General features: G+C 37.6%; 1 protein-coding gene across 4 annotated transcripts in view; it reads right to left on the bottom strand.

The window, feature by feature from the left end:
- The window catches only part of LOC131692957 (unconventional myosin-Va), an 82,697-nt gene that overhangs the window by 18,032 nt on the left and 38,059 nt on the right, over positions 1-26,606 (bottom strand). For 3 of the 4 annotated variants that reach the window (XM_058980389.1, XM_058980388.1, XM_058980391.1), the window contains 5 exons: positions 9,755-10,804; positions 9,256-9,502; positions 8,539-9,095; positions 8,423-8,443; positions 8,038-8,151 (listed from right to left, as the gene is read on the bottom strand). In XM_058980389.1, coding sequence (XP_058836372.1) covers positions 8,038-8,151; positions 8,423-8,443; positions 8,539-9,095; positions 9,256-9,502; positions 9,755-10,804 — 1,989 coding nt within the window. The remainder of the gene's footprint in view (positions 1-8,037; positions 8,152-8,422; positions 8,444-8,538; positions 9,096-9,255; positions 9,503-9,754; positions 10,805-26,606) is intronic. The other variant, XM_058980390.1, reaches the window with a different exon arrangement.

Genomic DNA, 26,606 nt, shown 5'->3' with positions numbered 1-26,606 from the left:
CCCTTCTCATTGCTCCCGGAGTCGGTTCTTTGGCAAAGGTGGGCAAAGTAAGCGAAGGGAGTATTCCAGAAATCAAGAGTACTTATTCAAAAGGTCCTAAGTGACATTGAGCTCGAACTGAGAAAAACGATGCTGAAGTTTCATGGACCTAAAACAAATCCTTATTAGAGAACAAATATGCGTTTTGATGAAACAATTATGCCAATATAGTCTATGGACTATGCTCTTTAGGTAAATAATACTAAAAACATGAAATATTTAGTGCTAATGTAGTTTTTAAGTGCTTTAAAATGATGCGTCCTTTTGAAAATTATAGGTTATGTGTAATATCTGCACGGGTTCTGAACGTTCTTTTAACGCACTATTAAAAATATGTTTCGTGGAAAAATCTAATAGCCAGCCTAAATATCACAAAATGTTTGATATTAAGATAATTTATTTATTACGCTCGAAATCCTTATATTACCCACAGCATCTACAAAACAAAATGTAATGTAAACATATCGGAGAATATATTTCGCATTTCTTGAAGTACACAACGAGGGATAGCGCCATATGTCTGCTCAAAATGGAGAAAAAGGATTCGGCTAACATATCTCTACCGGCAACCAACCTCGGACATCCCTACTGCCACAGTCTAATTTGTGTAATAAAACACGAAAACACTGAAGCTTTTTTTTTACGTAAGTAGCCCAGTCTGGTAGCTTTTGGCTACCTTTTGGTTTTTCGAAGGTAAGTATTGCTCGTATATAAGGTAAGACTAAGAATGTTTTTCTATTAATTCCCAAGGCTTATTTTATATGCGCTGGCATGTTGCGCGACATGTTTGTATATTTTGGTTATTCTGAGTAAAGCCAATTGGAGAGAGACAGAGAGGCTACCTAGAATTGGTCGCTACTCGGGCAGAGGGTGTGTGCCCATAGATAGCACTGGACGTAGGGAAAAACGCTTGTAAAGCGAAAGGTTCTATCAATAAACAATTGAATATATTTTGCTTTAGCTGGGTGTTTCTCGGCGTTCACGACACATGCGAACCATATGGACGGTTTCGCTAAGGCGTGTACCGAGCCGAGGTAGTTAATTTGAATGAGCTAGAGATAGGTGATTAGATGTATTACACCACCCTCCTTTTGGAAGAATAATGTAACTAAGTGAAATTATTCGAAAAAAACTTGTAGCTTTTGCTTCTCTCCAGATAGCTTTTATATTTTGGATGTACATTTGTGGTATGTGGTTTTTTTTTTTTTTTTTTTTTATAATCTGATTATCCTGTTTTTATGAACAATTTTGGATATTTTGGATGTACATTTGTGGTATGTGGTTTTTTTTTTTTATAATCTGATTATCCTGTTTTTATGAACAATTTGTTTTAAACCTGTGGTATCTTCTTGTATGGTAATATTTGGATGCTGAATTGAAATAACTGTGTACGGGCCTTGGTATACTTTATCTAACTTTCTTCTATTTTCGTTCTGCAACATTACCTTATCTAGAGGTTTTACATCAATTGGGTTACTTATTTTCTCTTGACTTAAGTTTCGTATTTGCTTTGTATTATCCAATATTGCTTTTGTTTTTTGTGCTGCTAAGTGTAGTTTGTATTTTAGTTCTGCGTGGTATTGGTCAAAATTGTATATGGGTTGTGTGTGAGTGTTTTCGGAATACATGAGATTTTGTGGGATGTTTGCCTGTTTACCAAATACTAATTCAAATGGTGTGTATTGGTGGTTTGTGTGAGGTGTCGTGTTATAACAGAACGCATAGTAAGGCAGCCAATCATCCCAGTCCGTTTGGGCGTGATTGATAAACTGTCTTACGTATTCATTCAGACAACGGTGATTCCTCTCTAAACCTCCAATTGTTTCTGGATGGTATGCTGTAGAAAACTGATGGTTGAGATTTAACAATTTATTCATGTGTAAGAATACTTCATTTTTGTACTCTGTTCCCTGATCTGTTCTAATTAATTTGGGTGCGCCATATACAAGGATACAATTTTCGACAAGTGCCTTTGCTAGCGTATTTGCTTGTTTATCAGTAATCGCTTGGATTATTACATATTTTGACAGATCGCATTGTATTGTTATGGCATATCGGTTACCACTGTTTGATTTTGAAAATGGACCGATTGTGTCTACTGAGATACTATCTAGTGCTTTAGTAGGTGTAGGAGTATGTATGAGGTTTTCTTTAGTTTTGTAAGTATGTTTATTCTGTTTACATTTTAGGCAATTTTTTACATATTCTCTTATGTGTATTTTCATTTTTGGCCAATAGTATTGGCAACGAAGTTTTTTATATAATCGATATGATCCAACATGACCGCCTATCGGTGTGTCATGGTTGGCTTTGATAATTGCTTTTTGTTTTTCAGGATTTTCTATTATTTGCTGGCGAGTATATAGAATTATTGATACATTCTTCAATATTTGTTGGCCTTTATCTTTAAATTCTTGAATATTCATATCCTTAAGAATCTCACTATTTAGCGCTAGAGCTAAAGTGGTAATTTTTTTATTGTTTGCCAGTAATTCCACATTTTGTAAAATGTGACCTAGGTTTTTTGATAGCTTGCTAGGGACTGTTAACGCTGGAGTCAATTCCCTCTTGTAGCTTTTATCCATGATTTGTATATGGATTTTGTTGTTTTCTTGTGTTAACATTAATTTTGGGAGGTTATATGCCTCTTCATTGTTTAGCGACTCGTAGATTTTGAGTTGATCGGGCTCAGCATCATTCGATATCGCGTCTATATTTGAATTTGTTTGTTTGCGAGTATTTGCTCTAGTTTGCACCACGTATAAATTTAATTGTTTTAATTTTTCAGAGTCGATATTTATTCTAGAAAGAGCATCAGCACCTACATTCATTTTACCTTGTACATATTGTACCGTAAAACTGAATTCCTCTAGGTCTAGTCTCATTCTAGTTAATTTAGATGATGGTTCTTTCATTGAAAAAAGATAGACCAACGGTCGATGATCAGTTTTAACAGTGAATTTTCGTCCGTATAAATATGGTCGGAAATAGTTAATAGCCCAATGTATGGCTGTTAACTCTTGTTCTACAGTAGATTTATTTGCTTCGCCTCTCGTGAAGGTTCTGCTGGCAAATGCTACTGGTAATTCAATATTGTCATATGTTTGTGCTAGGATAGCACCACATGCAATTTTGGAAGCATCTGTTATTAGAACAAATTCTTTGTTAAAATCAGGAAATTGTAAAATTGTTGGGGAAATTAGTTGATTTTTAAGCATATCAAATGCATTTTGGCATTCAATATTCCAAACGAAGGTAGTGTTTTTCCTTAATAATTTGTTCAAAGGGTTTGCTATCTGAGCAAAATTTTTTATAAAACGCCTGTAATAATTACAGAACGCGACGAATCGTCGTACGTCATCTGCATTTTTAGGTATAGGGTAGTTGCAGATCGTATCAAATTTGGATTTATCTGGCTGAATTCCTTTTTCAGAAATGTGGTGACCTAAATAAGTTACGTCAGCTCGAAAAAAATTACATTTGGATGGATTTAATTTTAAATTGTGGTTTCTTAATTTCTGAAAAACTTTTTCCAAGTTTGCAAGATGATGGTTGATTGAACAACCGATGACTATGATGTCGTCAATATAGAGAAATGCGCACTCGGGACCTAGTCCGCTAAGTGCGATTGACATCATGCGTTGAAAGCTATTCGGGCTAATATTGAGTCCGAATGGCAATCGTTTAAATTGAAAATGTCCGCGTTCCTGTAAGGAGAATGCGGTGAATTCTCTAGATTTTTTCTCGATTTCTATTTGGTGGAAACCGGACTGTAGATCTAGAGTAGAGAAATACTTTGCTCTGCCAAGTTGGTCAAGAATGTCGTCAATTCTTGGTAGAGGAAATTTGTCGGCTAGTAATTTTTTATTTAGTTGCCGAAAATCTACAACTAGTCTCCATTTCTTTTCTGCGCTAGTTGTTTTCTTTGGAACAAGCATAATGGGTGAATTATAATTAGAAACAGATGGTTCTATCACATCATTTTTGATTAAGTCGTCCACTTGACGGCACATTTCTTCACGCTGGCTATGCGCGTTTCTATAATTTTTTATATATACTGGTGATTTGTCACTCAGGTGTATTTTTTGTTTATAGAAATTGTTTGCAGATAGTGTGTCGTCCTTTAGGTGGAAGATATCGTTATACTTATTGCATAATTTAATAAGGCTATCTTTTGCAGATGCCGAAAATTTTTTTAAATTGAGCTCCTCTTGGAGAGCATCATTTCGTTTAATATTCCGAGAATCAGTTTCGCTGATCGTCGCCAATTGAAAATTGGTTAAATGTTCATATTGTGGTAACAAATGTTTGATTAAAACGGGTTCGTTATTGGTATTTACAATCTTTATATAAGGAGATTCTTTATTTACAATTGCGTTGCTGCTAAATACTCCAGGAGCGATCTCTGAGGCAATTAACACAACGTCTCCTTCTGGATTAAAATTATTAATTATTCTATATGTTTCTGCTCTAGCTGGTAACCAGGTTGAGCCACCTAGATTATTGTGTATAGGTATATCTATATTTATGTTATGTACATGCATTGACAGCAACCATGCATCATAATTTATCGAGCATCGGTATGTTGCCAAAAAATCTCTTCCAATAATACCATCGGTTGGTATAGGAAAATCATCGTTAATTATATGCAGAGTACCCTCAATAGGTGTGTCTTGCATGTAAAAGATGCATTTGGTAATTCCATGGCTCTGCAGTTCACCAGGAATAATCCCTTTTAGTTTGTATTTGCGAGTTGTATCTATGCTTGTACCTGGCAAGATACATTCGCTTTTAATGAGTGATATGTCAGCTCCTGAGTCGACCAGGAAAGTGCACATCTTGCTCGAATTGTTCAATTTGAGCTTTATGAAATTCGAGGCAGCTACGTTTAATGTGTAGACTGCCCGTTTCCTAAAAAAAGATGGTTGGGCGGTGGTTGGATTCGGTCCGCTGTTGGTTGATCAGGTAGGCTGCTTGGTGCTGAGTCAGTGACATATATATATCGTCCCTGACCTTGCTTACTGCGGTAATTGTTATGCTGAGGAGTCGAATTATTTCTTCCTCGTCCTCTGTTATTGTTTTGGTAAAATTGCTGCGTGTCCCCGTTTGTGCTAAATCGGTTAGCTTGTGTATTATTAGGAGTATAGTGCTGCATGTTACCATATGTGTTATATCGGTTAGTTTGTGCATTGGGACGTCGCCTATCAAAATCTCTAACACGTGTATTGCCACGATAATTTCGTGTGTTGTCAACACGATCGTAGTGTTGACGGTGCCGGAAATGCATAATTTGTGCATTTGGTACGCTGTGGCTTTCGTGCTCCGAGTTCTCCAATACTTTTTGTGTGGCTATTTTTATTGAGGAAAAATTTCCTGCTTTAAGTATAGTACGTGTTTCATGGTTTTTTAAACCGTGAATTAGGGCATTAACTCCAGCTTTTGTAGCCATTGAAGCTGCTACATCACCTGGAATTTGCCTTTCTATATAAGTGTTTTGCAGTTGAAGTGTTAATTCTTCTACTTCATCACAAAATTTGTTGAGAGGTCCTCGCTGTTGTGAAAATTTCAATTTAGCGAGAACTTCATCTGGGGTTTTGATTGATGCACAGCGGGCTTTTACATCCGCTGTAAGTGCATCAATTGATACTAAGTTAATGGGTAGGCCAAGTCTTGCCTTACCCGTTAATCTAGTTCTAAGGAATTTTATTGCCATCGGCATATGTTCTGCCGATGTCATTTCTTTTAGTAACTGAGCCGAGTCGATAAATGCCTCCAACTCGTCAGCAGTTCCATCGTACTTTTGTACGATGGCTGTCGCAGTTTTAATATCAAAGTCAGGCATTTTTGGTTTACCTGCCGATAGCCGTCTGCAAAATATGGCTGTTTTAGCTAGAGTTTTTAAAGTAGTTTTCTTTAATATTGTTGTTGTATCCAAGATCTCTAATGATGCTTGGTACTTTGTTTTTAAATTTAGAAACTTATCGCATTCGATGTTCCACTCTTCGTGCGATATCCGATGTTTTAATTTATTTAATTTGCTTTTGTATTCATTATAGAGATCGGAAATTTCTTCCTTTTTCTCTAGAATACCTTGTAGGGTTCTAGCCCTGCCCTTGCTCTTATTTAAATTTAGCTGTATCCTGCAAAGGTGCGAGTCTATTTCTCGTAACCTTTGCATGAGCATGCAAAAACAAATGCGTATGTTAACTTGTCTATCTGTTTGTCTGTTTTATGTCTAATTTATGTGCATTCTATCTGATTTTGGTATAAATTACACTGAATAAGAACAAAAGCTAAAATAGAATCCTGACTTTATTTTCGTCGGATTATTGCACTATTCCTCAACAGAACAACATAGTGTAAATGTTTTGTCAAATCAAAATAATTTTAACTAAAATCTTCCAAAATATGATTGTTTTCAAGATGACTTAAGTTTTGTTTAAAGGAAAAAAAATCGTTAAGGTATTTCCTTTTTCTAAGTTATTCGTTTTTTTTTTTTTAAAATGCGCATAAAATTTTCTGTCACTTTTCTGTTGACGTCAGGGCGATATTCTGAACCGTTTGAAAACTACACGAAATAAAAATATACAAATTATTCATTTTTGTTTGGTTTTTGACGTAAGTTCAACAATGCTGTTAAAATGAATCTTGATTTGCATCTTCTCCGGTGACATCTGTATTTCATGCATTGGAAAGAAAACAGCGTTTTCTGTTCATCGAACTCTTACCTCCGGATTCTGCTGCTGTTGCTAGTATCACCGTTACTCTCCGACAGTCATGCACCCAAACCGTCCGAGTAGGGAGAGGTACTGCTACGTGTCGAATTAATTTGTAACAACTCGTGGGCCTGTGGCGGGTGTGTAGGCATGTAGGCTGGTTCGGTCTGCCTGTGCGTTGCCCGGTTCTCGATCCGCCACCGGCGCAGCTGGTTTCAGTGACGACGGGGCCATCATCGGCGGCGGTGGTGGTGGCATAGTTACCAAACTGTTGCCGTACAGCTGCTTCACTTCCTCATGGTGTTATGCGGGTGTCTCCGTTTCCTTGGTTCTACGTGGCACTAGTTCTCTGTGTGGCACTAATTCTTCTTCGGTGTGGATGATTTCACACGTTTGTTTCATTGCCAAAAGCAAACTTGCATGCTTATCGATCACCAATCAGTAGTCTGAATTTGTTGCCACTGTCAAACACTTGAATGTCCTTATCCAGGTATAACCAGTTATTTCAAAACGTCACTTGTTCGGAATCGAACTTTTCTCGATTCATAGTTCAAAAAGAATGACATCAACAAACCGATCACGTTCAGGATCAACTTTAACTTCTCGTAAACATCCTTATAACGAACTTTTATCACTCCTGTTCAAAATTGATACATTCACATTTCCAAGTATATTATTCAGTTAGAGGCTATTTTTCTGTGGCACCCTTGCTCGATTTCATGCAACTGAGTTTTTCGTTTGTTGGTTTGCACCGTTTTCACTTTTTCTTTTTCACGGTCGCCATCTGGTAGCTTTTGGCTACCTTTTGGTTTTTCGAAGGTAAGTATTGCTCGTATATAAGGTAAGACTAAGAATGTTTTTCTATTAATTCCCAAGGCTTATTTTATATGCGCTGGCATGTTGCGCGACATGTTTGTATATTTTGGTTATTCTGAGTAAAGCCAATTGGAGAGAGACAGAGAGGCTACCTAGAATTGGTCGCTACTCGGGCAGAGGGTGTGTGCCCATAGATAGCACTGGACGTAGGGAAAAACGCTTGTAAAGCGAAAGGTTCTATCAATAAACAATTGAATATATTTTGCTTTAGCTGGGTGTTTCTCGGCGTTCACGACACATGCGAACCATATGGACGGTTTCGCTAAGGCGTGTACCGAGCCGAGGTAGTTAATTTGAATGAGCTAGAGATAGGTGATTAGATGTATTACACCAGTGAGTCAGATGTCAAGTCAATCATTACAATAACATAGAACGGAAACAGCGTCGGTTCATCAATGTTACTTACCTTAATGCACCTCACGTAATGCGGTGTCGTATTGTGAAGTGTGGTAATCAGAAGCGTCAAACTTTCTCGGAACTGCGAACCAACTGTTTTCCGCTGCTGTTTTTGGGTCATTGGCTATGCAGGAAAAAAGCAAATGGAAATCCGATTAGTACAATGTTAATAGCTTCCACATGAGACATTACAACTTCTAACAACGCTACCGAGCTATACGAGTGGCTACAGCAGATGTACACAGCACACGAGCACAATCAACCCACGGACAGATGGCACGAGGCAGGAGAAATCGGCTAACGATCATCACAAATTACCATAATGTCGATATCAATTTCTCTCCTCTTTCTGTACCACTATTGAATTCAAATAGACATTGAAAACGATTACAAACCTTTCGTCTTTTATCTGCTGGCTAAAATGGAAACACAGAAAAGAACAGAAGCAGAATAGGACAAACACTTTAGCGAAACCGCCACAACAGATTTTAAACTTAGTGAGACCTCATACCTGACTCTTGGCAGCACTAACTACCAGCTTCACTCCGCGACTTCTCGCTGCTTCCGACGGTGACTGCTGTTCATCTTGTGCAGTCATCAGCTTATGGCACAATTTCATACCGGACAGTGCTAGGACATTGACCAGCTCCTTGGACACAGTGTCCCGGTTCTTCTCCAAAAATCCCTGCGATTCGTATTGAACTGTGTCCGAGAAATGCTTGATGAGAAAAGCACTAGTCCCGAAGCGAGGTTTGTCGAAATGTTTGTACTTGGAGCATTTCTCAAACAATTTGCCCACCCAAGACTCATCCGATCCACGGGGCATTCGGCACTCCTCGTCCAGCAAGTCCAGAATACCCAGCTTGGATTCGATTAAATCGATGCACGGCTGATTATCATAGAAATCAATCATCGTCCACTGGATGCCCTCCTTTAAGTACTGCTCCTGTTCGAGCTTGAAAACGTGCTGGTTAAACTGCTGCTGAAGTTTCTCGTTGGCATAATTGATGCAGAACTGCTCGAAAGAATTCACGTCAAATGTTTCGAAGCCGTAGATGTCGAGAACGCCTTTTCAAGCGTTTCAGGTTACAGCAAGCAAGCCAGAAGCCAAGAAAAAGGCGAAAATAGCACTCCATTAGTTCAGTCAGCGGCACGCTCGAGCCCCATAGAGCTTAAACTAATTGGGTAGATACGACAAAGGAAAAAGTATTCACTGGACAACACTTACCGATGAAGCAGCTCTGCTTTTTCGCCCCAGCCAAATTGCGGTTAATCTTTTTCACTATGTATTGGAACATTTCCGCGTACACGTGCTTTGCTAGGGCATCTCGGGCGGCTTCCGATTGCGGTTTGTTTTGCGGTATCAGCACGCTATCGTTGATGGATTCAATCTGGCGAGTAATGAGCCATTTGCGCAGCTCATCCCGGTCTAGCTTTAGAATGTCGCTGAAGATGCTCAGGTGTAGGTCGTCGGACTAATTGGAAGAGAAAGATGACGTTTAGACATGGGAATAAATTTTTCTTAACAAGATAATATAAGCTTAAAGCGATAAAATATCGTAAATAATTTTAGGCTGATTCGATTGGAAACGACGTACGATTTCCATAATAGGCCGTGTGTTGGCCAAAAAATAATAACTAGAAAACGATTTGTACAAGCAAACTGACGACTTATAAGGAAACTAAATCTAAAATAGATCTGATTTAAAACTAAATATTCGACTTACCGCTACAGTACACGCCTCCTGGTCCACTTCCTGGGTTTGCTTTTTGTACTTGTGGGTGAACTCAATATTGCCTAAGTGCAGCACAGCTGCAAGTATCCTCATAATGTCACTGATCTCTGGATCATCAAACCCGAGAATGTTCAGTGCCTTCGTTGTTTCCTGAAACTGCGTTTCGTCGGAAACCTTCACAATGTCAGGTGAGTGGCCCTGATTCAAAAAATGAAACTTGTTCTGGTGATCCAACATCAGCTCCGGCCACCGTTGTCGTGCCGCACAAAGTTGATAGAATATATGATAATTCCGCTCGCCAGGAGCTTGAAAAACGACACGCGATTTTTCCAACAGATACGTCTGCATGGTGCCCCCCGTCAACGACATCATGGACAGATTGTTGGTGAACAACAGCTTTGTGAACTTTCCGAATCTCGAACTGTTGTCATTTCTCGTTGTTTTAGCATTTCCGATAGCTTCCATTATCGGATTACTGGCCAACACTTTTTTCTCTATTTGTGTTTCCGATTCACTACCACCTACCGTTGCGAAGTATCGCATAGCATACTTCGCCGAAACGGTTTTCCCCGCACCGGATTCACCACTAACAATTATACTAATATCACATTTTTCCCGCTCTAACTTAGCGTAGGCTTCTTCTGCCACGGCAAAGATATGTGGCTCCAGTTCGCCCATCGAGTGACCCCGATAGGCTCGAATTAGATCCGCTCCGTACAATGGCAGTTCGGCATACGGATTGATGGCAACCAGCACGATCCCACAGTACGTGTAGATGGCGTGCCGGTCGCAGAAGCGAACTTCCAGATTGTACAGGACGTCCGGTTCGTGCAGGTAAGACAGTGCCGTGAGATCATTCTGTCCGATGAGGATGGCTGGATTACGCAGTGGAGGAAGATCATTCTTGGATTTTAGCTGGACCGTGTGCTTCACCTGTCGGTCTGTGATGAGCTCTAGTGTGCTGCTACCTTCCTTGTAGTCACGGAGTACAACGGCGCCTTGCCAAACGTTTTCAGGGTGTGGGATCCAGACACGTGCGTCCTGTGAATGGATAAAGAGGAGAGTATGTTAGTTGCAATCATCATCATACGTGTAGACATAAAAACCCTTCATATCATTCGAGAGTTTTCAAGAATTTAATAGCAATTTTTTTCTCGATTTATTGGTAAAAATAGAACACTTTTATGCTGATCCATCCCTATCTTCTTCTAACTACGCCTGCGAAAACAAACATATGGTCAAGGCTTCTGTCACGTGAAAGTTTACGCATAAGAGGGTAGGCGTAGCGTAGTTGGTAAATCGATTGCCTTGTACGCAGCGCACCTGGGTTCGAGTCCCGACCCCGCACACAGGGTTATAAATTTTTCATAAGAGACTATTCTAACCCGAAGAGGCGAATGACCTTAAGGTTAAAACCTCTATAATCGAAAAAAAAGTTTACGCATATTTCATAAGATAAGTCTGCAAAATCAGATTCTATCATAATGGCACATTATTAAGGTCACTAAACCCTACATTTTTTCAACGAAGAGCATTTTTTCCATCATGCACGGTTTTTGCTTTATTGACATTTTAATACGTCTGTCACGTTACGCAATTTTCGCAGTTGAGTTTTGATGTTACCCGACAAAATTGAAAAGCCTGTTCCGTTGGCCCCCAAATTTGCGTGAATACAGTTCTAAGTTGAGGCTCAAAAAAATCCGTTCGTGAATTCATGAAACAAAGATCACGATTTCGTGAACTGAACGATTTACGAAAACCGTAATCAAGTTCCTAAAATTATGAATAATAAACCTTGTATTCATGAAACTATTTGTGTTTCCAAGAAACTAGTTCGCCCCGAACATTTACATGGCGTTACATTGGAATCTTTGATTAAGTTACTGTGGTTGTTCCCTGAACACGATTAGTTTATCTTATGATTATGGTTCATAATTTGGGGATGCACAACCGACAGTTAAACGATGTTCATGATTCCAGGAGCTTATTCGCGATTTTCGCATTTTCTAATTATGTCACCGTCAGATAGTTTGCTGCCGGATTTTTCTGTTAGAATAGCGCGTTTTTTTGTTCATGATTTTAGGATCTTAGTAGCAATTTTCGGAATTTAAATTCACGTCATCGTAATATTTTAGTCATGAGTTGAGTAATTCATGTTCATGATTTCAGGATCTTATTCACGATTTTCATAATTTATATTAACGTTATCGTGATATTTGAATCACGAGTAGTGTGGATATCAGGAACTTAGTGAAGATTTGCGTAATTGACATACACTTTGGGTGATATTTTATACTTGAACTCACTTCGATTCGAATGTGACACGTGGAGAGATGCGACTCATACCATGATACCACCAGCAGTTTTATCGTGATATTAGTAATTTCACTTCGACTTACCGCGATGTTATTTTTAGGTAACTATCGGATTTTTTACTAGCAGTAACGTCCCAATACTAACTAAATAATAAAAGTTTGACTGATTCGTGGTATCTTGTTCTGTGAACTATATCACCGTGCTCAGCGCAGATTCCGTTTTCTGTAGAGGCATCACACTGAACCTTACCAAAGGAAAATCGATGTTCGATGTACCTATTACAGGTCGCAAGCAGCTGGAGATACATATCATTTCTAAAAATAGTCCATGAAATATAAATGATTTCACGAATAATACTCCACATTTTGAGAATTAGTTCGCGTGAAAATTTCATAACCATGTTACATGAAATTGCAAATGACTAGGGATATCCTCTAAGTATCACAAGCACTCAAGATAAATCGCAAATCATGTACTAGGCATTATGAACCAGTTCAGGAAGACATGAATAATATGTTATGATTACGTAAACTAATTCACGAGCACGAATGGTAAGTCGTGACTATTGTACTAGGAATCATGCGCCAGTTCACGAAAACATGAATATTTTATGATTTCGTGTACTATTTCACGAGCACGAATTGTCAGTCGTGACTATTATACTGGATGTTCATAAAGTTGTGAACTAGTTCAAGTACAGAAAACTGATTTGGTAATAACATGGAGGAAACCGTGACTGAACTTCACAAAACAAAAACAAATTTTTCCACTAATAAATGCCTTATGCTGGCGTTACTGAAGGGAAATTTAACAAATTTATAAAGCATGACTTTTGTTCATATTCCTGTTTTCGTAATGTAAAAATGTGATTGTTCCAGAATTCATGGCACTTTATTCACGATTTTGGGAACAATTTTTATTCCATGTAGAAAACTAAAAGAGTTTGAGATATCGTTTTCCTGAATAAAATTTTTATTTTCGATTTTATGGAGTATTCTCACTGACCTATTAAGTTTTTTTTTGAGAGTTGTCCTACTGGAGAGCTAGGTTCTCGGAAGGGCTCCCCGTCACAATCACACTACAATTGCAGACGAGACAAGCAATGTCGCCCACTAAAACTCCTTACGGGAAATTGAAGCGGGCAGTGATATTCATTGTACGGGTCAGATATGTGCGGGCGTAGAGACTTCGCGATCGCGTGTATCATCACGATGAGCTCGAGCATTTGTACGTTAACGTGTCCAATCGCGTGTGCGTTTGTATGTCGCGTGTGATAACGTATATGGGACTTTGTGTGCCTTTCGCATATTTGCGTGTGTTCTTGGATAATCGCGCGCGGACCGTGAATCTGATCCTTTATTTTTGGTGTACGGCTAAGAAGCTAAAAGAGACTGAAAGCTTCCATATCACTAGAGTTCCAGGTCATGTCACTATGGATTAGGGCATCGCAAAAAAAAATTTTTTTGGATTCTCAAAGGCCCCCCCTCTCATATTGTGACAAATGTCAAAGTAAGCTCAGATGCCAATTTTCACATCATTTGGACAATTCTAGACCCCCGCCCACTTCGTTTGAAATTTTTGAAATTGGTGCTATGGGAAAATGTGGAGGAAAAATATATTAAACGCTATAACTTTTGAATTAGCAATCAGAAAATTACAATTAAAACCTCTTTTTAAAGGAAATAACCTTAGTATTGGAATGAAGATACGTTTGTTTCCGTAAAAATACGGGAAAGTGGGGTACTGGGTCATTTTGACCCCAAAATCCCCTATTCTTTGAATTTTTCTGCTCCGTTGTGCAAACCATACATATTTTGCAGTTTTTCTATTGTGAAAAAGTCTCAGAAATCGAACGGAACCTTTTAGACCTTTGTCCGAATACGAGAAGTGGGGGTTATAGGGCTTTTTGTCATTTATATTAAATTTTATAATTTTCTCGTGCATATATCTCTATTATTCTTCATTCAATTTTCATAAATTGTACCTTGTTCAACGTGGAAAATCCTTAGGAACAAAATAAAAATAAATTCGTTACCGGTAAAATTTAGAAACATAAAATTATTTGACATATAGTCTCGATTTCACATTTTTATCATAAAATCGCACATATTAACTCCATTCAACAACAAAATTCTTATTTAATTTACTATTTGTAGTGAAAAATGCGCTTAGGAATCACATGAGAAAAGTTTTATACCTGGAAAAATAGATGAAGTCGAGGTATTAGGACATTTAATGAAAAAATGTGGTTTGTAGAGTTATTGTCAAAAAATTTGATGTTTTTGAATTTTAACGCAAACGAATCTATTTTTGTTGTATTTCTATTTTCCACGTTCAACAAGGTACAATTTATTAAAATTGAATGAATAATAGATATATGCACGAGAAAATGATAAAATTTAATAGAAATGACAAAAGGCCCTATTACCCCAACTTCTCGTATTCGGACAAAGATCTAAAAGGTTCCGTTCAATTTCTGAGATTTTTTCGCATTAGAAAAACTGCAAAATATGTATGGTTTGCACAACGGAGCAGAAAATATAAAAAAAGGTGATTTTGGGGTCAAAATGACCCAATACCCCACTTTTCCGTATTTTTTTTTAGAAACAGGAATACCTCCAATAAGTTCACGTGAAAATTTCATGACCATATTACATGAAATTGCAAATGACTAAGGCTAACTTCAAAATATCACAAGCACTTAAGATATATCGCAAATCATGTACTAGGCATCATGAACCAGTTCAGGAATACATGAATAATATTTTATGATTAAGTAAACTAATTCACGAGCACAAATGGTAAGTCGTGACTATCCCAAGTATCAATTGATGTTTTATAGCATGCTACAAGTGCAATCTAAGTTTTATGAATGGCTACAAAACTTCCATAAAACTCAAATTGTTACTAGGGTATTGTACTAGTAATCATGAACCAGTTCACGAAAACATGAATATTTTTTGATTTCGGGAACTATTTCACAAGCACGAATTATCAGTCGTGACTGTTATACTGGGTTGTCATAACGTTGTGAACTAGTTCAAGTACAGAAAACTGATTTGGTAATAACATGGCGGAAACCGTGACTAAACTTTACAAAACAAAATCAAATTTTTTCACCAATAAATGCGTTATGCTGGTGTTACTGAAGGGAAATTCAACATAATTATAAAACATATGACTTTTGCTCATGGTCCTGTTTTCGTACAGTAAAAACGTGATTATTCCATATACCATGGCACTTTATTCACGATTTTGGGGACAATTTTTATTCCATGTAGTTATCTATGGTTTTCCAGAATAAAATAATTTTTTCGTTTTTATGGAGTATTCTCAATTATCTGTTATGTTTTTTTCCAGAGTTGTACTAGTGGAGAGCTAGGTTGTCGGAAGGGCTCCCCGTCACAATCACACACTACAATTGCAGACGAGACAGGCAATAACGCCCACTAAAACACTGCTTAAGGCCAACTGAAGCGGGCAGTGATTCTGTATGTGATATTCATTGTACGGTTCAGGTATGTGCGGGCGTAGGGACTCGCGATCGCGTGTATCATCGCGAAGAGCTCGAGCATTTGTACGTTAACGTGTTCGATCGCGTGTGCGTTTGTATGTCACGTGTGATATCGTATATGTGACTTCGCGTGTATAAATTCTATTTTCTAACCGTGTGCCTTTCGCATACAGGTATATCTCGATTTAACATACATTTTCCGATTCAATCATGTACTTTAAATTGAATTTTATGTTAAATCGAAACACAAAAGAAATATTTGTTTTCGAATAGAATTATTTTTTTGTTCATCATACGAAATATGTACGAGGATATTACTGATTGTATCCACCTAACAGTGACATAGAAGCCACATTCACAATTAAACAATTAGATTGCTCTTCTGAACATAAACAACATTTATCTTAACCCTGCCAAGTATTCGCCAATTCTAACAGATATTCATATCATAAAGTTCGTCGCAAAATTTTCTCAGAATTCAGGATAACATAAGAATAGTGTTATTAGCAGTACAGTATGAGTTAATTTTTTTCACTAGATTCTTTCTAACATCAATAAAGTTTCATTAACCATTGTGTGCATGAAGAGCACAATGTCTAACTTTAGTAAGTAAGAAAATTTGTGTTTCTATTTTGTCTCATCTTTATATTGGTAGACCAACCTGTCCGTCAGATAATTGCAGAATTCAAAAAGAGAACACTACTTGAGTTCACGAGAAAACGATTAGCCACGAAGTTATGTAAGCACAGGAGTTCTACTTGCTGAAAAAACAACCAAATCGAGCCATTGTAGCGCTGTAGTTCTACTTAAAGAAAAAGTTTGATCAAATCATCTTGTACATGACAGATACAATACCTCAGTTTAAAAGTCGAACTCATCAGAATGAATAAGACATTTTAATTACAATATAAAAAATATTTAAAAAAAAAAGTTTAATCCTTATATACGTGGAGGTGGAATTCACTAGAATGTTGATGTCACTGTTATCGATCTCCAAAGTAGCCGCGTAGCATGCAATGGCTAAAGCCAAGATTTGATCCACTGGTTTCCTGCTCCCACGTTGTAAAAGGCGACAAAGACGGAGATCTTCTTTTCATTTTATTGGATCTATCTCCTAGATTTCTATTTAAACGTGAACCTTTATTATGGTACTCCTGGGGACCATGTATCCAGAGTCTTCGATCATTTTGAATCATACGCTAATGCCAGTACAGTTTATTCAAATTCCAATCTTTACTAACGACCATTCTCTACCCGTTGCAGTTGTTGAGAGTAATATATACAGATATACAGAGTAAGCAGTAATATAAAAAGAATATAATCACAATCAGTGTCGGACTAACATTGCTTTTGTGTGCTTCCTCTGTTTACATTAAGTAATGACCGGCACCGGTATTGATAAATAAACACCGTGAGCTTACCAGGAGTCCTACATTGAAGAAAGATTTGTGTCTTCTATCATTATCGTCTATTGCATTTTTTTGCAAGAGGAGTCGATCCATAACGAAGTTTTTTTTGAAAAATGTCAACATGCATTGAGAAATTCACCTTCAATATAGCCCGAGAAAAGATATTATCTTAAGCAGGAATCGAGCTTACGTCCTTTCAAGCTCTAGTTCGGTGCGTTAACCACTCCATAGAGATGGTCGGGTTCGGGTTTTTGGACCCGAAACCCGGACCCGACCCGAACCCGACGGGTTTCGGGTCGGGTTCGGATTCTGTAAATTTAAGCTTCTCGGGTTCGGGTCGGGTTCCAGGTTTTCAAATTTGAAATTCTCGGGTTCGGGTCGGGTCCGGGTTTATGAAATTTTGGACTTTCGGGCTCGGGTCGGGTTCGGGTTTTTCAAATTGGAAATTATCGGGATCGGGTCGGGTTCGGGTTTGGAACAAAACAACCCATCCATTTCATGACACTGTTTGCGTCTATACACAAAACGCAATCTTTTTTGTAGTAGTGAATTATACTTCGTAATACGAATGGATGACACATATAACCATACCAAATGTTAGCACCTCTGAATCGCTAGAATTCGTCGTATTTTCTGGTACTCAAATATTGTATTTTTTCATCCTTGCATAAAATTCCGTCTCTTCAGATTCGCAAACTGCCTGAATTATTTAATTTTTTAAACGAACATTCATGAAAGATCATTCAACAATACGTGTTTCACATCTAAAATCTCTTTGCGTATTATTTTTCATGATAATTAATAATAAACCAAGTCAACAGGAATTTATTGGAAAAAACTTTCTATAATGGAATATAAATTTCGACAGGTACTTTAAAACCGATACTTAGGCCGCGGCGACTTTTTCTCTACGTAAACGGTTTTGTGGGGTACATTCGTACCCCAGAACTAAAATCGCTCTAGTATGTCTAATTTTTATTAAATTTATAATTAAATTGCATAGTTTTATTCTAAAATCATTCGTAAAGTAAAGTGTTTTGACTATTTAAGTATGTAATATTTCATTTTGTATAGAACAAATCTTTAAAATACGTCAAAATTCCCTTGTTTCTTCATATTGCTATAACTCCGGTAGTTTCAAATCGATTTTGACCATTTATACGACGTTGCAAAGCTTATTAAATTTCCTTTTGAACAATTTTTTTCATAATCCGGTCAAAAAGTATGTTTATTCCGATCCAAACGCCAACACAAACGTTAAAAATACAGCAATATGCAGTAACAGAGATGAAACAGGAAGGCGTCGAAGGAATAGGTAGAGCCGGTGCATTGTACGTGTATGTAAAGTATGTTCCAGAGCCTGGGCTGCAGAAGATAACGAATCGAATGATGCGTCTTGCATAGTATATACAAATCATATTCACGAATGTGTTTTGACTCTTTCATCCGAAAAAGTAAAAATTACGATACCGATCCAAACGCATTTTCTAGTTACTTTGCTATAGTGCTTTGTTATACCAAATAAAAGATACTATTATTCAGCAGAGTTGGAACTTATACAATTTTACACAAGTTTCTCGCTTACTATGTATCGATATTTTGCTTTTAAAAAAATATATAATTTTTTTTTGAATTATGTACACATGACAAAACACTAATGCTAACGGTTTTGTGGGGTACATTTGTACCCCAAACAAACTTTTAGCAAGCACTGTTAAATTGGTCAAATGAAACAAATAGGTTGTACCTGCCTTCACGAAAGTTTAATAATCAAATTGGTTTATGATAAAGATTTCTTGCAATTAAAATAAACTGTAACGAAAAAATAAGGATTTGGACTCATAAATTTGGTGGTACTTTGGTGTCATTATGGCGGCTCAAATTTAAAAATGGCACATTATTTTTTTAAAAGCAGATAGTTTAGGCCAAATTTATTTTCTAGAGAATGTCTTTGTTCCATCAGACCTAAACCTAGCTTCACTTCCGCCAGGTTTCGTTGGTCATGACACTCATATGGTAATGGGATAATAGCACCATTATCAAATCAGTGGTACATATATGATACAAGCACTTTCTGTCAGATTGTTTCCGGGCTGAGCTGTTGCATGATCCGGATTCCTTCATGAAAATACATGTATTTCCACGAACTTAACGAAATGATCGCAAAAATTTTGTGTGTTCTGTTGAAACCATTAACGGATTTTTAAAAGTTTGGAGTCGTTCCGAGAGCTCCATTGGAGATGTCGAAGCATCTCTATTGGCGCGCATACCGTATAATCTGAAGCATAAAATAACTTAGATACCCAATCATAGATCGTCCTAACGCTAATGATGAGACATCAAGTAGACGTCAGAAAATGATTGATACCCTTCGATACAGGTATGACCGTTCCAACCAGTAACGTGGGTGACGTCATGTAAACTGTCGAATACGAATTGCCAATTGCCATAGCTTAATTTAATACATGTAATAAATTATGCGAAACTGCCTTGCAGGAATGGTTTCTGATAAAAAATCAGAAATTTTGGTTAATTACGACGGGCAAAGTTGTTGGAAACTGTGACCATTAAGCTTTCTGTTTCCCCATGAGTTGGCCGCCAATTTAATTTAATTTCCGGTTAAGATATCAACGATTTATCAAGTTTCTCAGCACGTTACAAATTTGACGTTCAATAATAGTAAATATAAATGCGGATTCTACTCGGCAGTGATTTGTTTTCCCATATGCAGATATAACTCAATGCGTATGGTGCTACTTCAGATTCGAGTGATTCTACTATTCTTAGATGAGTCAAGGGTCCAACTCGGGTGCCTTGAATTAAAAATCTTCAAGATCTTTGGTTGATTCTCCGTATTAGCAAGTTAGATTCGGATCGGGCTTCTCAAATTTTAAATTTTCGGGTTCGGGTTTTCAAATTTTAGTATTCTCGGGTCGGGTCGGGTTCGGGTTTTACAAAATTTTCATTCTCGGGTACGGGTCGGGTTCGGGTTTTTAAGTTTTAAAATGTTCGGGTTCGGGTTTTTCAAATTTTATATTTCGGGCTCGGGTCGGGTTCGGGTTTTTAAATTTTCAGGCGCTCGGGTTCGGGTCGGGTTCGGGTTCGAAAAAAATGAAACCCGACCATCTCCACTCCACCATCGAGGAACTGTCATGACTTCATTTCAAATTTCCAACAGTTTCGTAATAACCGCTACAGCCCCAATGCATATTAGTTGGACTCACCGTCCGCCAATATCTCGTCATCGCCCTATACATTCCATCAACCATATCTTTCCAGTTATCTATTTTTAGCTTACACATAAAAACCTATAAAACTATTATCAGGAAATAACATGAACCACAACTTCGTGTATTCATTTTGTTGTGCGGTATCAAAATAAGAATGTTTTTGTACCTCAGAATCTTAAACATAATCTAGCGAAAAAACGAAAATAAATTATGTTTCTTTAAGCATTGGAAGCGGATCATAGAATAAAATTGATATTGATTCTTAAAATTTCGTTTTAGTAACATTGATAATGGAAAAAAATTAAAAAATATTGCATGTATGTTAAATCGAGGCAAAAATTACGTTAAATCGAAATATGTTAAATCGAGGGTATGTTAAATCGTGAGTATGTTAAATCGAGGTATACCTGTATTTGCGTGTGTTCTTGGATAATCTCGCGCGGACCGTGAATCTAATCCTTTATTTTTGGTGTACGGCTAAGATGCTAAAAGAGACTGAGATCTTCCATATCACTAGAGTTCCAGGTCATGTCACTATGGAACGTGTTGTTTAGTGAATATGAGCATCACTCTTATGATTGGTTCAACTGAAGACATTAGTCCAGACTGCTAGGACCGAGGTAAGACTTCCGGACGTGACCGTTTCGTGATCGCGCGAGTGATGGGTTAATGTTTGAGACTGCGTTTGGAAGTTTAAAGATGCTACGTTTACCTAACTACCGGGTTTTTTCATGTAATCGCGGGCGTATGTATGTGTGAATTATTGCAATTGCATGGTCGCGTTTGTGGCCAGGTTTGTGTTATCGCGACGGCCCCGAGCGTTTGTACCTATATGAGTATAGATAGTGTATAGTACACTGAAAACCATTCGATGAAGAAAATAACAAAACAAATTCTTGTTTTCCCATTTAGTTGATTTTAGCAGAAAAATGGAAAACGTAACCAAATTTTCCCTTAATTTTTCGAGCTTCTCAAATAATAGTTATTCAAAATTATTATTGATTTCGATTCAAGACGCACATCATACGAAATGACAGCAAAATAGCCAAGATGCACACCTTACTGAAATACATCAAGGTAGCGACAGCAACTATGTTCATACACACATAACGGTTATGCAGGTAGGTAGTTGTCTCAGCTTGGAAAGCTTGTTTTAGCGTGAGCGCAACTGCCAACACACACACAAACAACAGAAATTCAACTGACCTCATTTTGGTTTTACCTAGTTTTGCTTTAAAAAACATTTCAATAAAAGAAAGATTTTGATTGACATTTTTTTTCAATACATGTATACTGAAAGTTGAAAGTATTGTTGAAATTTGTCAAAATCATTCCATTTCGGATTTAGTCGTTTGTATAGTCAAATTTCATTTTTTTTTTTCGAGAGTTGTCCTACTGGAGCTGTAGGGCTAGGTTCTCGGAAGGGCTCCCCGTCAGAATCACATACTACAATTTGCAGACGAGACAGGCAATGTCGCCCAATAAATTACTGCATTAGGCCAATTGTAGCGGGTCGTGATTCTGAATGTGATATTCATTGTACGGTTCAGGTATGTGCGGACGTAGAGACTCGCGATCCCATGTATCATTGCGAAGGGTTCGAGCATTTGTACGTTAACGCGTTCGATCGCGTGTGCGTTTGTATGCCGCGTGTGCGTTTGTATGTCGCGTGCGCGTTTGTATGTCGCGTGTGCTAACGTGTATGAACTTCGCGTGTATACATTCTATTTCATAACCGTGTGCCTTTCGCATATTCGCGTGTGTTCTAGAATGATCGCGTGCGGACCGTGAATCTGATACTTAATTTTGATTTTTGGTGTACGGTTCAGATTCCAGAAGAAAGTGGGTTCTTACATATCATTAGAATTCCCATTCATGTCGCCGTAGAACGCGTGGTCTAGTGGATATGAGCTTTATTTTTTTTTGATTGGTCCAACTGAATGTATGTACCTAAATTGCTAGAATGAAGGCTAAAGATTTCCGGACGTGACCGATTCATGATCGCGCGCGTTTGCGGGTTCGCGTTTGAGACCGCGTTTGTAACGTCGTAAGTACTAAAACGTTCACACAATTGCCGGAGTGTTATCAAGTTTACGCGATCTCGGGCATAGGTGTGCGTAGATGATCGCGAAGGGCTTAAGCGTTCGTATGTTGACGTGTTTGTCGCGTGTGCTCGCGCGTATGTGACTTCGCGTGTATAAATTCGATTTTGAAACCCTGCGGCCATTCATATATTCGCGGTCCGTCATTCTGATCTTTAGTTTTCGGTGTACGGATCACATTCTGACAGGGAGAGAGTTACCCCATATCACTAGAGTTTCCGGTCATGTCGCCATGGAACGTTTTGTCTAGTGGATATGGTAGTTATTTTTCAATTTTATTATTTTTTTTATTAATTAACAAGAACCTAGATTGTTGGTACCGAGGATAGAGACTTCCGGACGATCCCGATTCATGATGGCGCGAGCGCGGGAGTTTGTAGGTTGACGCTTGAGATCGTGTTGCTAAGTTTATGAGTGCTGAGATTTTCACCTTATCACCGGGGTGTAATCACGTTTGCTAGTTCGTGGGCGTAGGTTGCTTGGAAAATCGCGAGGGGCTCTAACGTTTGTGCGCTGACGTGAATTTGTAACGTGTGTTCTTGAATGGTTGCGCGAACCGTGAGTCTGATATTAAATTTTCAGTGCGCGGTTTGAATTCTGGCAGAGAGTGGGATCGTTTATATCGATAGGGTTCCGGTTATGTCGCCATGAGACGTGTTGTCTAATAGGTATGGGCGTATTTTCTTAATTGGTCCAGCTGAAGGCATGGACCTAGTCTTCTAGGATCAAGGATAGACTTTCGGACGTGACCGATTCGTAATCGCGTGCACGATGGCATTTTTGTAGGTTCCCGCTGAGACCGCGTTTGAGAATGTGTGAGTGTTAAGACGTTCACTATCACCATCTTTGTTGACCCAGCTGAAGGCGGGTGTATAATGGCAGTATAGGACTCGAAAAGAAGAAATAAAAGACAATATATGAGAGTCGTAATAGATTAGACAGGTACAAGATACAGCTGAAGTTATGATCATCACATGAAAGACATACATTAGTACTTCAAACACTACTAATACTTGAATAGCCAATCAGCACACATAGCACATCCTTTCTCAATTATCTATTTGTTACTGGTTGATTGTTGGTTATGAGCTGGTAAATAGAGGAAAGGTATAGAACAGATAAAAGGCTCATATCAGCCCTCCCGGCCTCCTCGACACACCACTATCGAGGCGTATTGTAATCAACATCTTGAAGCGGGCTTCTTATATAAATCAAATCCTCAGTAATCATAATGTTTGGTGGATTATTAACATGAGAACTAATTAACCTCTAGTAGTAGAACTTGGTGCAAATAAAAACTAAAAAGAGCGAAGGTCCTTATATTTAGATAACTCTATTGAATCTATTGTGGCTTGATGATGTTTACAATACCGTCAATCCCATCAACCTGCGAGAGGGATTTAGTCGTTTATATAGTCAAATTTCAATTATTAACAAATTTTGTAATATGCAATATGATAATTATTTTTCATCTTTTGAGATTCCAAACTAGATGTGGAATAAGTATGAAGTTTTTTTGAAGTGCTGACTAACTAAATAGAAAAGAAATAAAAATTATACCTTTCATCTGAAATTGAAATCATCAATCAATTACCAACAATTCTCAAATTCCTTTGGCTATTTCGTCTCATTCAAGAGTGCAGTCCATAGAAAGATAACATTATGAGAAACTCTATATTATATTTACGTGTGAATTACTGGCATACGGAGTGAGTGTGTGAAACAAAACATTTAAAATATCCTATGTTGTTTTTTACTATGAAACAGTTTAATTCAGCAATGAGATTAGTTGAATCACAGTCGTTTGTGTCTTGGCTGAAATGGTAGTGTAACGGCATATGTAATTGTGTCTCGACTAAAACAAGCGTTACAAGCTGAGACAAGCGTTACAAGCTTTAGCTCAGGTAAGCTTTTCAAGTTTTGTGCTAGGCTTGAACGTTCGTGTCCAGACTGAAACTGACAGCATCAAACCAACAGCGTTGGATTATTGTTTTCAACAAAAACTTAGTTCGCCCAAATATCAAGTAGACGAAACCAAAAACTCAACTAATTTTTAGTTGAAATTGCGATGAATCGGTTTTCCGTGTAGAAAAAAGATGCAAAGAGCTTGATTAGAATTGTATAAATTGACCGATATTTTATATTTTGGTATACATCAGTAACAGAAAAGCAAACTAATAGATGTGCAAAAGTACAGACTAATGAAGTAGAATAGTAAAACACCTGTAACATGCAATCTAACTCGTCTAAATGCAGCAAATGTTGTATATTTACCATTAACGACAATTGCATGCTGTAAGACTTTCATCATGCTATGCTGGCCGGGAATGGATGACTCACGTGCGTCGGTAAATTCATTGTACCCTAATTTATTCAATCCGACTTTCCCAAATGAATAAAACCAAATGCACAAATTGATCACCAGAAGTTTTAGCCACTATTCTATCATATATGCCAGTTCTGCATCCTACTAGTACGAAAACTACGATTATTACAAAGCGACAACTAATAGGTTTCTACTTATGTATTTATTAAGTTAATTCAATTATTAAATTAATCTAATTAGTATATACACGATGACGAATTCGACCGATAAATGGACACACAATGACTCCCACTGTGAGCCCCGTTCACGAATACCGCCATCAAATTGTGGAACAATATTTGCAAACACGGCACACAGCAAAAGTCAATACACGTCGACCCGCCAGTCGGCCACATCACCGCGCACAGACCAGTGGTTGAGCGTTTGTATGCGCTGGTGCATAGTATGAAGAAACATAGAACATGAAAAAGACGCATAAGCCCTCTCGGTCTCCTCGATGCACCACTATCGAGGCGTAATGCAATAACCATCTTAAAGCAGTTGTTCTTTAACGTTGATGCATGCAATATGCCTGATGATGTTTGCAATACCGTGAAACCCCTCAACGTTGGGGAGGAGATTTTAGGAAAAGGAGTGATTTCGGAGTTTTATCAAAAATGTCTTGGTTTTCAAAATGACCCCTAACATCGATATCTGACGTCCAATCAACATTCTTGTTCAAAAAATACCCATATTGATAGGATTTTTAAGAATTCCACTGAACCGGAAGTCGCCATTTTGGTTTTCAAAATGGCCTGAAACATCGATATCTGACGTCCACTCATCAATCCCGTTCCAAAAATACCCATATTGATGGCGTCGCGGAAGTCTCCATCTTGATTTTCCAAATGGCTTCAGACATGGACAGGGAAAACTTGATCAAAAATCGTCTAAGTCTTTCGCCTTCAACAGGACTTCGAATATTTTTGCTAAACCGTGTTAATTGCGAAATCCGCCCAAAAAAAAACTTTTTGAGAAATCGTCTAAATCTTTTGCATTTAAAAAGACTTAATTTTTGACCTTTAAAAAGAATATTTTTGCGAAAAACCGTGCTGATTGCAAAATCCGTGCAAAAAAAAACTTGATCAATCAAAAAAACTTGTCTTTTGCCTTTAAAAGGACTTGGAAGGAAAAATCGTGTTAATGGCAAAAACCGTGAAAAAAACCGTGCAAAAAACGTGTAAAAAATCCTTAGTGTACTACAACGAATAGTCCTGTTGCTTTGAACGATGGCAAGTGATGCGATTTGCCATACTTTTTAATACACTGAAAATGTCATTAAAATCAGTACTTTATTATATCTTGAAAACTAAACAATCGTCGGAAAAAATTCTGAATGAATGAAAAAAAAATTCAAAGCGAGCCAAAAAGTTTTGTCTAAGTTACATTTACGGCCATCTCAAAAAGTTTCGTGAAAAAAACGCCTTTCAAGTTATCAGTACGCTCGGGATTTATCTAAGAAACGTTGCGACAGTATTGAAAATGTGAACATCTGCTGCACCCAACCGTTTGGCTTACTGTAGATCAATAAAAATATTGATTTTTAAAAAAATTTCTAGTACAACTTTTTCAAGAATTCAATATTTTCCTTGAAATTAAACGTATTAAATTCTAAATATTTGTCAACACTTTTTTGAAATATCAGAAGTTGGATAACACAACTTTACAATTGTTTAAATACTACTGAATCTAGAAAAGATATTGTAATACCTACTAACATAAAATAGAAAAAATTCCTTCGCTAAATTGTCTCTCTCGTCTTATCTCTTGCGTGTGAAGGTGACTAATGCAACGAGAAACCCCAAATATAACATTATCAATTTCGGTCACCTTGCGCGTGGTATCACATTGAAAATATTTCAAACAATACTTTCGCACGTAGCGAACGCTTTGCAGAACAGACAAAT

This window comes from Topomyia yanbarensis, chromosome 3, assembly GCF_030247195.1.
Source record: "Topomyia yanbarensis strain Yona2022 chromosome 3, ASM3024719v1, whole genome shotgun sequence".
Lineage (NCBI taxonomy): Eukaryota > Metazoa > Arthropoda > Insecta > Diptera > Culicidae > Topomyia > Topomyia yanbarensis.
This window is presented reverse-complemented; position numbering and strand designations above follow the sequence as displayed.